Consider the following 12750-nt stretch of genomic DNA (forward strand, 5'->3'; position numbering starts at 1 on the left):
GAGTTTAGTGCAGATCGATTCAATGGGTATGCAGAGGGGCCAAACTCCTAAGTGACACTAATGGTGCCAGTCCCGGGGATCACAAAACTATTTTGTACGTGGGAAGGCCATTCAGGTGAAGCAGGCAGACCCCCAAAGAGATAGGACGGCAAGTCCAGCCTTCAAGGTCTCCCTTCTCCCACAGGCGGAATGACCAACAAGGAACTGACTGTATATATCAGCTAACTGTCCAACTTCTAGATGCCAACCAGGCCATCCTGGATCACTTCTCTCCTTTGCCTTTTCCCATCTGGAAGTGGAGAAACAGCGTCTCTCCTCAGGTGAGTGTCTGGGGTTTGGGAAAGGACAGTGGGGCTTATGAGAATCTATGGCTGCATAAAAAATTGCCCTCAAATACAGTGGCTTAATAGCACCAGCAGTCATTCTCTCACCTCTCGTGGTTTCTGTGAGTAGAGCTCTGCTGGGTGCTTCTGGCTCCATTCTCTCATGTAGTGGCCTTCAGGCACTGGCTGGGGCCGAAGGGCAGGGCAGGATGTGAGTGTGTATACAGCTGGTGGCTGGCCAAGCATCTCTTGGTTTAGTCTCAGAGCTTGGCCATGGGATCTCTCTGCTTGGTCTAGTTCGGGCTTCCTCGCAGCATGGCAGCTTTAGGGCAGTCAGCTGCTTCTTGGTGGCTCAAGCCTCCACCATGAGGCTTCTGGAGAAACCAGCAGAAGCTGCATTGCCTTTCTGACCCAGCCTTGGAAGTCACTTAGCAAAAGTCACTCAGCGTCATTTCCACCACACTCTTGGTTACAAGGAAACCTGCCCAGATTCAAGGGAACAGGAATTAGACTCTATCCTTGGATAAGGAGTGGTATGATTCTAGAAGTACCTGTGGAGACATTGTCACAGCCATCTATGGAAAATACCACCTGCCTGAGGACCCCAACTCAGCTTCTGAGAGGAAACCTATGTCACAATGAGGCTTACCTCTTTTCCTTCCTACAGGTCAGCCACGTGTTCTCCAACCTCAAGAAGGGCGTCCGCTATGTGTCTTTTGAATGCTGCATCTGGGACTTGGAGTTCAGAAATGAGCAGTATGGAATCTCTGTGACGAATTCCAGTGTTATCGTGCAGGTCTGTCTGTCCTAGTCAAGGGCTGTCCTTGAAAACTACCTGACCGTGCCTCCGGGGAGCTGAGCCCATTGGCTGGGCCATCCCAGTAATCAAGGGTTTGTAGCTCCCTGGCATCCTGGGATCTCCTGGATCCGGTCAAAGTTCCTACTGGGCCCTGTCTTCAGATTCTGGAAACTACTAGAAGGAAGTTCCTCCATCAGATTTACTGGCTGCTCCTGCTCTAAGGCAGCCCCTGTTTTACTGAGTGGATACGCAGTGGTCAGCACAGGGAAACACTGGATTGTGAGAGGGCTTCTCACCCTCCACCCACACCAGGCTCTCTGTTTCAGCTCCAGAGCCCTCTACCCTTGTCTCCTAGAAGCTCATCCCTATGGCAGAGAAAATTCCAGCCCCCACGGGTGGTGAACTTAACCCCATGGCGTTTCAAGACTGGGATCAGGACTCAGAGCTGGAAGTCAAACTACCTCAAAAAAATGTATGGAGACAGAGGGTTCTTCCCACCCTGTGAACCATCAAGTGGTCCCCTGAGTCCAGCCTTACCCTGAATTGTATGGTGTATAAAATTATTTTGAAATTCTTTTCAAACATGGAAAGAATAAATCAGAAATATATCTGCCAATCATAGGTAATAAAGGTATTATTTTGCCAATAGTGTCTCATGTCTTTTTTTTTTTTTTGCGGTACGCTGGCCTGTCACTGTAGTGGCCTCTCCCGTTGCGGAGCACAGGCTCCGGACGCGCAGGCTCAGCGGCCGTGGCTCACGGGCCCAGCCGCTCCGAGGCATGTGGGATCTTCCCGGACCAGGGCACGAACCCGTGTCCCCTGCATCGGCAGGCGGACTCTCAACCACTGCACCACCAGGGAAGCCCTCTCATGTCTTTTTAATAGAAATACATACAATGTTTCTGCATTGGTGACTACTTGGTTCACAGTAAGGATTTGTCCCAGTTGAGGAGGGGAAATTGTACAGAAGAAAACACCTATAGAAGGTATTCTCCATTTGAGAGCGTGGAAGTGTTAGCACCCCATTTCCCAAGCCCTAAGGAAATCATGGAGTCAAAGATTATCAATCAGGGTTAAAAGCATTAGGCAGGTGGTGGATGTGGGTACGGTGTCACAGTGACACCACGTTTGTGACATTCTAGTCGTGATGAGGGTGAGAGAGGACCATGCAATGGCAGGATCCGGCTGTCCTCACCCCAGTCCAGGGGTCGTGGCTAGCCTCACTGCTGCAGGATCCCTAAGGAGTTCCAGTCTCCTGATGTAAAGCAGATGAGGCCTGCTGCTGCCTTTGATGTAACTACCCTGAACTGCCCCACCCACCTGCAGTATCAGCATGGGACACACCCACTGAGGACAGTGTTTTGCCAGTATCATCAAAAGGGGAGGGTGACAGGTTGAAACAGACCTAGGAACCATGACCTCATGTAGTGTGTGGTCCTGGAGCAGATACTGGTTCAGACAGTTTAGCTCTGGAGGATATTTTTAGGTCAACCGGAGGAATTTGGATATGAGGAATATGAGACAGGCATTTACAGGATACATGGTAGTTATAGCACACAGAGCTTTTCCCCCCTGAAACATTTAATACATTTCCAACTTCATGTACCATCAACATCACCGCAAAGTCCTTTCATGTGTATTTTCTACAAATGTGGACGTTCTTCTACATAACTACAATACGACCATTGGAATAATGAAGGTCACATTGATTAAACAACAGAAAGGCTTAACATAGCTTGTCTCTCTTCCTTGAAACGCCTGTTTGCAAGGTGGGCTGGAATCTGGGAGCTTGAATTTTGGTAGTTGTCCCACCATTTCCTAACTGATAAGAAGGCTCGTTGTTCTTAGACGGTGCAAACACTATGGTTTCTGCTCTACACCTGCTTTCATATGGGGAGCCTGGAATTTTGGTACATGCCAGGCAGAGGGTCCTCTGTGTCCAGGGCCCAGTGAAACCCTAGGGTGCTGGGTCCCTCATGAGATTCCCTGGACATCACACACATGTGACTGCATTTTTATTGCTGGGAGAAGAGTACACTCTGCGTGTTCCCCCACCAGGGAAGGGAGAGGACAGAAGGAAGAGGCACATGGGTTCTTCCAGTCTCTGCTTGTGTGTTTTTCCCTTAGGATCCACTGTGTATCCTTACTGCACCCCTGTAGTTCATCTCTGGAGTGAGTCCAACTATATGCTGAGTCCCCCAAGTCCTCCTGGCAAATATCCAACCATGGGGGTAATCTTGGGGCCACACAAACATGTGCACAGCTGTGGCAGGGGTGGCACTGCTAAAAGGATCCTAGCTACCTAAAATATGGCTACTCTGTTTGGGGGAAAGGGAGGGGGTGGGGAATGGTGAAACCCCAGTGCCTGGTGGCCATGGAGTTGCTCATGGTCTGAAAGAGCTGAGCTGCTGTCTGTTTGAAACTGAGTCTCCCTAAAACTGTAACCCCTACCAAGTCTACGATTAACCTCTCTATCCAAAACTTTATTCCTTTTCTTGTTCCACCCCTGTTCCCCTCAAGATTGAGGAGTATCAAAGAAAAGGGGGGATTGAAACTGAGGAGGACCCTGCAGGGCCCTCCCGAGTAAAAAGTCTTTCCAAGGCCCCCGTTTCTTGTTTGTAGGGAAAAGGCTTCAGCCTCCTAGACCTTCCCTGATTTCTGATGAAAGAAATGTTCACATATTGAGGTCTGGGGAAGACATTGTGGCTTATACATGACGTAACTCAAATTTTATGCTAACTAAAATAGCCTGTTTACGGCCTATCAAACATACATTGTACATCTGCTTTAATTATTAAAGAAAAACATGCATTGACCAGAAGTAAAAATGCCCATATTAAGAATAAAGATTAAATGCCTCCCTTCCTAGGACGCCAACGCTGGTACTGCTTCCATGATAAGACTCCCTTGCCAAGGCCATACTGACTCACTGTGTACATGTTGATCTTTTTCTTTTCTTTTTTTTTCTTTTTTTTTAAACCTTGAAGGAATGTATCTCTGACTTGTTTGGTGTTCTTTGTTCTGACAAGTTATTAAACCGTGTTGAAAACCATGCTTCTCTGGAACAGTTCCTCAGAGTTCTCTGAGAGGGCATCTCAGGGCTATAGTCCTCAGTTTGGCTCAAATAAACTCTTTTCTGTTCCTATTATAGATTGTTTATTGATTATTTTTGTCAACTGTTCCAAAGGGCAGATTCAAACAGTTACTAATTAGGGAAGTGAGGGAATGCAGAATGAAAGGGAAAGGAGTCAAGGAACAATAATGCAGGGGAAAAAAACAGAGTCCTAGTTCCTCCTCAAGGGATATACATAACAATCTCATACATATTTTTGAGTTCTTCTGCAGGAACTAAAGCCCCCATGCAGGCAGAGGATGGCACCTACATGCTGAGACTCCAGACTTGTCAGAACCAGAAGACTGATGATCGAGATTCCTTGTATATCACCCGGTTACCTCACCACCGGCCAATCAGAAGAAAGTCATACACCCTGCAGCTCTCAGCCCAAATGTTACCTTTAAAAAACTCTTTCCTGAAAACCTCAAGGAATTCAAGTCTTTTGAGCATGGGCTGCCTGTTCTCCTTGCTTGGCCATTGCAGTAAAACTCTCTGTGCTCCAAACTTCGATGTTTCCGTTTCTTTGGCCTCACTCTGTGTCAAGCACATGAACTTGGGTTCAAAAACATGTTGTGAGAGGTAGAAGTTACCTATGCAATTAAAACAATAGATCCAGGGGCTTCCCTGGTGGCGCAGTGGTTGAGAGTCCGCCTGCCGATGCAGGGGACACTGGTTCGTGTCCCGGTCCGGGAAGATCCACATGCCGTGAAGCGGCTGGGCCCGTGAGCCATGGCCGCTGAGCCTGCGCGTCCGGAGCCTGTGCTCTGCAACGGGAGAGGTCCTCAACAGTGAGAGGCCTGCGTACCGGAAAAACAATAGGTCCAACCCCTGGGGAGTTGGCCCACAGGACCCCCTGGCTAACTTTGACCCGGAAGTGAAGACGATATTGCAGCCTGATGATGCCTTTGGTTTTTCCCACTTTCCTCCAGGTGGGAGTTTGGGGTGGGTCAAAGACAATAAATATTAGTTTGCAGTTGCTCCCTATTCTAGGTGGGAAGAGAAAAGGGCCAAACTTCCCAAAGATGGGTTTCAGGTGAACCTAAAAGTTTGCACTGCTTTCTCCTCCAAGTAGAAGGAAACTAGGTTAAAATCCATTCCCAAGACTGGATCGAAGCTTTAGATAAGCCAGAGGAAAAAGAAGAAAGGAAACATTCTAGCTATTAGGCCTGGAGGCTGCAGCAACCCTACCTATTCGGGTGGCCATGATGTTAACCCTGAATGCTGAATTTACTTCTAGGGATTTGAGTAGACTTCCAAGGAGGAAAAGAAAAATCTACAATACAATATTGCCTCTCAATTATATCTCAAAGGAAAAGGGAAATTTGTATTTTCTGGGTATTTCATCTGCACGTATGATTTCAAAATATCAATGATCAATGTATACATATATATACGTATATACGTGTTATATATATATAATACATATGTATTTTATACACACACACAATAGTTTGTTTTCTCTGTATTACTGTTACCAAAAGCTCCGCCTCTCTGTATACCTGTGATGAATTGAATCTCCGAGACAGAGTTTTGGGTGAAGTAGAAACGAATCGCTTTATTGCTTTGCCAGGCAAAGAGGGCCACAGCGGGCGTCTGCCTCGAAAAACTGTGTCCCAACCTGGGAGGATTTGAGGAGGGGTTTTATAACAATGATTCAAAGGTGGTGTCTCTGAAAAGATTAGGGTGTGTGTAGGACTTGCACTCCTTTAATCTTGTCTCTCAGGTGTTCTGTCTTCTACTCTTTCTTTTTTTAAAAAAGCATTTATTTATTTGGCTGCACTGGGTGTTAGTTGAGGCATGCATGCGGGATCTTTTCTTTAGTTGCCGGGGATGGAACCCAGGCCCCCGCAATGGGAGTGCAGAATCTCAACCACTGGACCACGAGGGAAGTCCTGGTCTTGTAACCCTGATGAACTTCTCTGGTCCCTTTAATCTGGCCTCAGCCTCCCTTGATTAGCAACTGTCCCTCTGGAACTCAGGGAAGGTCATGAAGGCTGGAGTGTTGCCTACAAGAAACGGGGACAAAAGGGCCTCACTCGGTTTCATTATGACCTTTTGACAGCTTTTAAAAGACGTTTCTGGGGCTTCGCTTGTGGCGCAGTGGTTGGGAGTCCGCCTGCTGATGCGGGGGGCGCGGGTTCGTGCCCCGGTCCAGGAAGATCCCACGTGCCGCGGAGCGGCTGGGCCCGTGAGCCATGGCCGCTGAGCCTGCACGCCCGGAGCCTGTGCTCCGCAACGGAAGAGGCCACAATGGTGAGAGGCCCGCATACTGCAAAAAAAAAAAAAAAAAATATATATATATATATATATACATATATATGTGTGTGTGTATATATATATATATATATATATATATATATACACACACACATATATATGTATATATATATATATATATATATATAAAGGAGAGGTACCAGAGTTGGGGGAGAGATATGATCTTTATCTTTCAGAGCTACTGGAAGATTTCCTCTCCTCCCCAGCTGAAAAAAAAAAAAATTGGGAGGAAGCCCAGTGTTGTCTTTCCAGGCTGCTAGACCACTTTGAATTCAAACTGTGAGTCTACCTCTGACGTCTATCCCTCCAACTGGTCACATCTGACAGATCTGACTAAGATACAGCAGGAGGGGACCCCAGTCACAAATACATCCAGGTGCTGTCCATGCTAACGAGGTGGATGAACCAGCTTCATGGCAAAACAAACTGGAACTGATTGCCTCAGGCATTCCCCCTGAAAGCTAGGACTGAGCTGAACCATTTGGACTGGTCTGGCAACCCTGGAGTGGGAGGACCCAGGGCAGGCGGCCACACTGGGGGCTCTGTTGACCCATTCTGCCTGACCAATGCGTGTCCTACTTGGGGTGCCCTAACAATTATAAATTCTTTGCTTCTAGGGGTACCATGTGTGCCCTCTGGGGTTGTTCTTCTCACGTGTGTGGTGCCCTGACATGCCTCAGCCCTGGAAGGCTTTGAGGTCAGCTTCACCTTCTTGGCCAGAGTGTGCTGTACCTGAGTTGATGCCTCGGGCCAGGAAAAAAAGTTCAAACAGAAGCTTGAAGACTAGAAACTTGAGGAAGCCACCTGATTTTCTGAGACAGACATTTATGGTTAGTGGGATTTGCTCTACCTGGCTAAATCCAGGACTCCAGGGACTTCCCTGGTGGTCCGGTGGTTAAGAATCCACCTTCCAATGGGGGGATGCAGGTTCAATCCCTGGTCGGGGAAATAAGATCCCACATGCCGCGGGGCAACTGAGCCCGTGCGCCGCAACTACTGAGCCTGCACGCTCTGGAGCCTTCTAGCCACAACTAGAGAGAAGCCCGCGCACCACAACGAAGACCCCACGTACCGCAACTAAGACCCGACCCGGTCAAATACATAAATAATAAATCCAGGACTCTGGAGGGCATAACTGAGGCCAATACTGCAGGTTAATCTCACCCTGTGAGGATCTACTGATAAGACTTTTGCTGTAAAGATGCCCTGGCCAAGGGTCAATGTAGTGGACTGCAGAAAAGAGTTATCACAGCAGGCCAGAGACCCCATGTTTAGAAGAGCCTGCTTACGAGGTTGGCCGGCATCTAGGAGCTTGGTCAGAGTGTTCCCATCATTCTCTAACTGATAAGGATGGCTCACTGAGCTGGAATTGCAAACATGTGGTTTATGCTGAGCACTTTCATTCTTTCTTGGAGTCTGGAATTTTGGTATATGTCAGCAGACGGTGCCTATGTGAGCAGCCCCCAATGAAAACGCTGGATGCTGACATTCTAATGGACTTCCCACGACGGAAACAACACACACATGTTGCTGCATTTTGCTGTGCTCTGTGAGCCCTCATGGAAGGAAGAGAGCGTAAGGAAGCCTGCACGAGATTACTCCAGATCCCACCCATGTCTTTTTTCCTTACCATCTGGCTGTGTGTCCTTAGCACACTGTTGTCATAAATCTTCGCTGAGTACGCTGACTCCCATGAGTCATTCTAGAAAATCTCTAAACATGGCAGCGGTCTTGGGGACTCCCAACACTGTACCTCTAATCCTTAGATTCCATCCAAGTTTTGCCAGATGTTCCAATGGCTTGTTTTGTTTTGTTTGTAGCAAAAAGATCCACGTCAAAATCATGTGCAATAGCTTGGACGTTCCTTAAAAAACTAAAAATAGAGTTGCCATATGATCTAGTAATTCCACTCCTGGGCGTATATGTGGACAAAACCATAATTTGAAAACATAGGGACTTTCCTGGTGGTCCAGTGGGTAAGACTCTGTGCTCCCAATGCAGGGGGCCCAGGTTCGATCCCTGGTCGGGGAACTAGATCCCACATGCATGCCACAACTAAGAAGTCCGAATGCCTAAGATTCCACGTGCCGCAACTATGAGACCTCATGCCGCAACGAAGATCCTGTGTGCCGTGACTAAGACCTGGTGGAGCCTAAATAAATATTTTTTTAAAAGATACATACATCCCAATGTTCATTGCAGCACTGTTTACAATAGCGAAGACATGGAAGCAACCTAAGTGCCCATTGACAGAGGAATGGATAAAAAAAGATGTGGTACATAAAGAAAGATGTGGTACATGTCAAAGGAGTATTATTCTGCCATAAAAAAGAATGAAATAATGCCATTTGTAGCAACAGGGATGAACCTAGAGATTATCACACTGAGTGAAATAAATCAGACAGAGAAAGGCAAATATCTTATGATAGCACTTATATGTGGAATCTAAAAAAATGATACAAATGAACTTATTTACAAAACAGAAACAGACTCACAGACTTAGAGAATGAATTTATGGTTACCAAAGGGGAAATGTGGGGAGGAAGGATAAATTAGGAGTTTGGGATTAACATATACACTACTATATACAAAATAGATAACCAACAAGGACCTACTGTATAGCACAGAGAACTCTACTCAATATTCTGTAATAACCTAAATGGGAAAAGAATCTGAAAATGAATAGATACATGTATATGTATAACTGAATCACCTTGCTGTACTAACACAACATTGTAAATCAACTATACTCCAATATAAAACAAAAATTTTTTTTAAAAGGCAAAAAAATCACGTGCAGTGGCTTCTGGTTGTCATGTCTCCATAGTCTCCTCCAGTCGGCAACAGTTCCTCCATCTCTTTTTTACTTTCATGATATTGACAGTTTCAGACCTTGTAAGCCAGTTTTGCTTTGTAGAATGTTCCTCAATTTGTTTTTTTCTGACATTTCCTTATAGATTCAGATCATGCCTCTTTGGCAAGAATATCACAGAAGTGACTTTTTTGTCCTCATTGCATCCCATCAGGTGATACACGATTTCAATTTGTTCTGTTACTTACGATGCTCACCTTGATCACTAGATTTGAGGTGGTGTCTGTCTGCCTTCACTGTCAAGCTCCTCTTTTCCCTTTCTAAATAGCGTTTTGTGGGTAGCACCATTAGGCCTGCTTGTAAGGTTGACCCTTGACTGACTCCTGGAAACTTGCATTTTGGGAGTGACAAGGATTGATGAGGGTGATTCTCTGTGCCTGGAATTGTGTGAACAATATGGTTTATGCTACTTTCCTTCTGGAATTTTGGTACATGCTACCAAATTAGGAATTAGGTACATGCTGTGTTCAGCATAAACCACATTGTTTGCACAAATAGTCTAGCCACAGAAAATCACCCTTATCTGTTAGGGGATGGTGGGAACACTTCCAAAAGCCAGGTTTCCAGATGCCAGCCAAGAGCCAGTCTTTTTTTTTTTCCTCTGTAAATTTATTTATTCTTGGCTGCCTTGGGTCTTCGTTGCTGCGTGTGGGCTTTCTCTAGTTGCAGTGAGCTCAGGCTACTCTTCGTTGCAGTGTGAAGGCTTCTCATTGTGGTGGCTTCTCTTGTTGCAGAGCATGGGCTCTAGGCACACGGGCTTCAGTAGTTGTGGCACACGGGCTCAGTAGTTGTGGCACACGGGTTTTGTCGCTCTATGGCACATGGGATCTTCCCGGACCAGGGCTCGAACCCGTGTCGCCTGAATTGGCAGGCGGATTCTTAACCACTGCACCACAAGGGAAGTCCAAGAGGCAATCTTGTAAGCAGGTCCTTCTAAAGATAGAAGCCTCAGGCCAGCTGTGTTGACTCTTTTCTTCACAGTTCTCCATTCAGTTCTATGTGAATGTAGCCACAGCCCCAAATCTCTTTTAGTTGCTGTTCTAAAATATGAGGAACTTCCTTTTTATCTCTCTATTTGAGCAGCCCAACCCTCTCTCCCTTGACTAAAGGGTTGCAAGCTTCAGGCCAGCTGAATCAATAGCTTGAGTGTGATGCCAACATCTTCCATATGATGTTTGCATCTGGATTGCCTTCTACTGTCTCGTGGAGACATTGTATGGAAGCTTTTGAGAAGGAGTCTGAATGACAGGAGCACAGAGTGTTAGCTTGTCCAACTTCCCTAGGTGGTGAGTGTCTGGAGTCTTGTTATCTTAGACTACAGGCTACAGGCAGAGAAGAATCCCTTAGTAGAGTCCAGTTCCTTCCATCCCTCCTTACAAACTGGCCAGGTCCTGCCTGAGCTCATCTCTCTTATAAGGATGTCGCAAAAAGCAAATATGGGTAGTATACACACCAACAATACTCTGAGTTTTCCAACCAGTTCCCTAGCGCTACAAGTTCAGGTGAACGATGGGCCGCTAACCTCACTGTCAAAGAAGAGAGTTCTACAAAATGTTTTCTCCTGGCACAATAAAGGCCACCGGTTCTCATCCTACAATAGCCAGTCTGCCACCTGTTGCATGATCACTAAGACAATGCCACATGTCTTAGAGTTTTATTTTCTACGTCAGCATTCCACTCCTGGTATCAATTTCTATATTAATTAAGATGAAGCCTAGGCTGTTGTAACAGACTTGAACACACAGTATCTACAACAACATGGAAGCTCATATCTTATTTAATAATTTATAGGTTGGTGAGCGGTCTGGGGCAGGTAGATGGCTCTGGTCCTTGACCTATCATTTCTACCATCTTCAACATGTGTCTTCCATCTCCAGATCCAAGAAAGCTGCTAAAATTGCTCTGTCCCAACCAGTGGGGCAGGGGAGAAGGGGAAGTATGGGAAATTGGGATTGTTTTCAAGGAGATGAGCCAGAAGTCACATATGATATCTCTCCTCACATCCCATATCCCACTGGCCTGAATTTAGTCACATGGCCACATCTAGCTGCAAAGGAGACTGGGAAAAGTAGTTTGTGACTGGGTGGCCAGCTAAAACTTGGGGGCTTTTAATAGTAAAAGGAAGAAAGGGAAAATGGAGGGCTTCCCTGGTGGCACAGTGGTTAAGAATTCGCCTGCCAATGCAGGGGACACGGGTCCGAGCCCTGGTCCAGGACGATCCCACATGATGCGGAGCAACTAAGCCCCTGCGCCACAACTACTGAGCCTGCACTCTAGGGCCATGAGCCACAACTACTGAGCCTACGTGCCGCAACAAGAGAAGCCACTGCAATGAGAAGCCCACGCACCACAACGAAGAGTAGCACCCACTCGCCACAACTAGAGAAAGCCCGTGCGCAGCGAAGACCCAATGCAGCCAAAAATAAATAAATAATTTTTTTTAAAAAAAAAGTAAGAAAGGGAAAATGGATATGAGGAAACTGATGAAGTTAGCAGTCTCTGTCATGGACCACGTGAGATTAACTACTTGATGTCCTCCGATGTCCATCCTGCCCTTGATATCTCTGATCACAAGGCTTCCTAAAATAAAAACCATATTTCCCAGCTTCCCTTGCAGCCAAGTGTGGCCATGTGACTAAGTCCCAGCTGGTGGAATGTAGGGAAAGTGATGTTCACCACTTCTAAGATATGACTTTAGGGTGGGGGGCAGCATGCCCTCTCTACACCTTCTTCAGCATTCCTGCTTCTTGGAAGGTGGATGTGATGGCTGTAGTTACATCGTGGGCCATGAGGACAAGAGCCACATCCTAATTAATGTTGGCAGAATGAGAAGCCAGAAGCAGCTTAGATCCTAGAGCCACCATGCCTAACCTGCACAGCCTACTCCTGAATTTTCCCCTAGAGAGAAATAAACTTATATCTTTTTTTTAAACATCTTTATTTGAGTATAATTGCTTTACAATGGTGTGTTAGTTTCTGCTTTATAACAAAGTGAAACAGTTATACATATACATATGTTCCCATATCTCTTCCCTTTTGCATCTCCCTCCCTCCTACCCTCCCTATCCCACCCTTCTAGGTGGTCACAAATCACCGAGCTGATCTCCCTGTGCTATGTGGCTGCTTCCCACTAGCTATCTATTTTACGTTTGGTAGTGTATGTATGTCCATGCCACTCTCTCACTTTGTCACAGCTTACCCTTCCCCCTCCCCATGTCCTCAAGTCCATTCTCTAGTAGGTCTGTGTCTTTATTCCCGTCTTGCCCCTAGGTTCTTCATGACCTTTTTTTTTTTTCCCTTAGATTCCATATATATGTTTTAGCATACGGTATTTGTTTTTCTCTTTCTGACTTACTTCACTCTG

The 12750-nt window shown here is 46.2% G+C and overlaps 1 protein-coding gene across 1 annotated transcript in view; it reads left to right on the forward strand.

Annotated features, from left to right (window-relative positions):
* Nucleotides 1-12750, forward strand: part of LOC116744118 (F-box only protein 27-like) — a 28742-nt gene that overhangs the window by 4384 nt on the left and 11608 nt on the right. Inside the window, exons 5-6 of the mRNA XM_032613437.1 lie at nt 185-320; nt 991-1119. Coding sequence (XP_032469328.1) covers nt 185-320; nt 991-1119 — 265 coding nt within the window. The remainder of the gene's footprint in view (nt 1-184; nt 321-990; nt 1120-12750) is intronic.

The sequence above is a fragment of the Phocoena sinus genome, chromosome 19, assembly GCF_008692025.1.
Source record: "Phocoena sinus isolate mPhoSin1 chromosome 19, mPhoSin1.pri, whole genome shotgun sequence".
NCBI lineage: Eukaryota > Metazoa > Chordata > Mammalia > Artiodactyla > Phocoenidae > Phocoena > Phocoena sinus.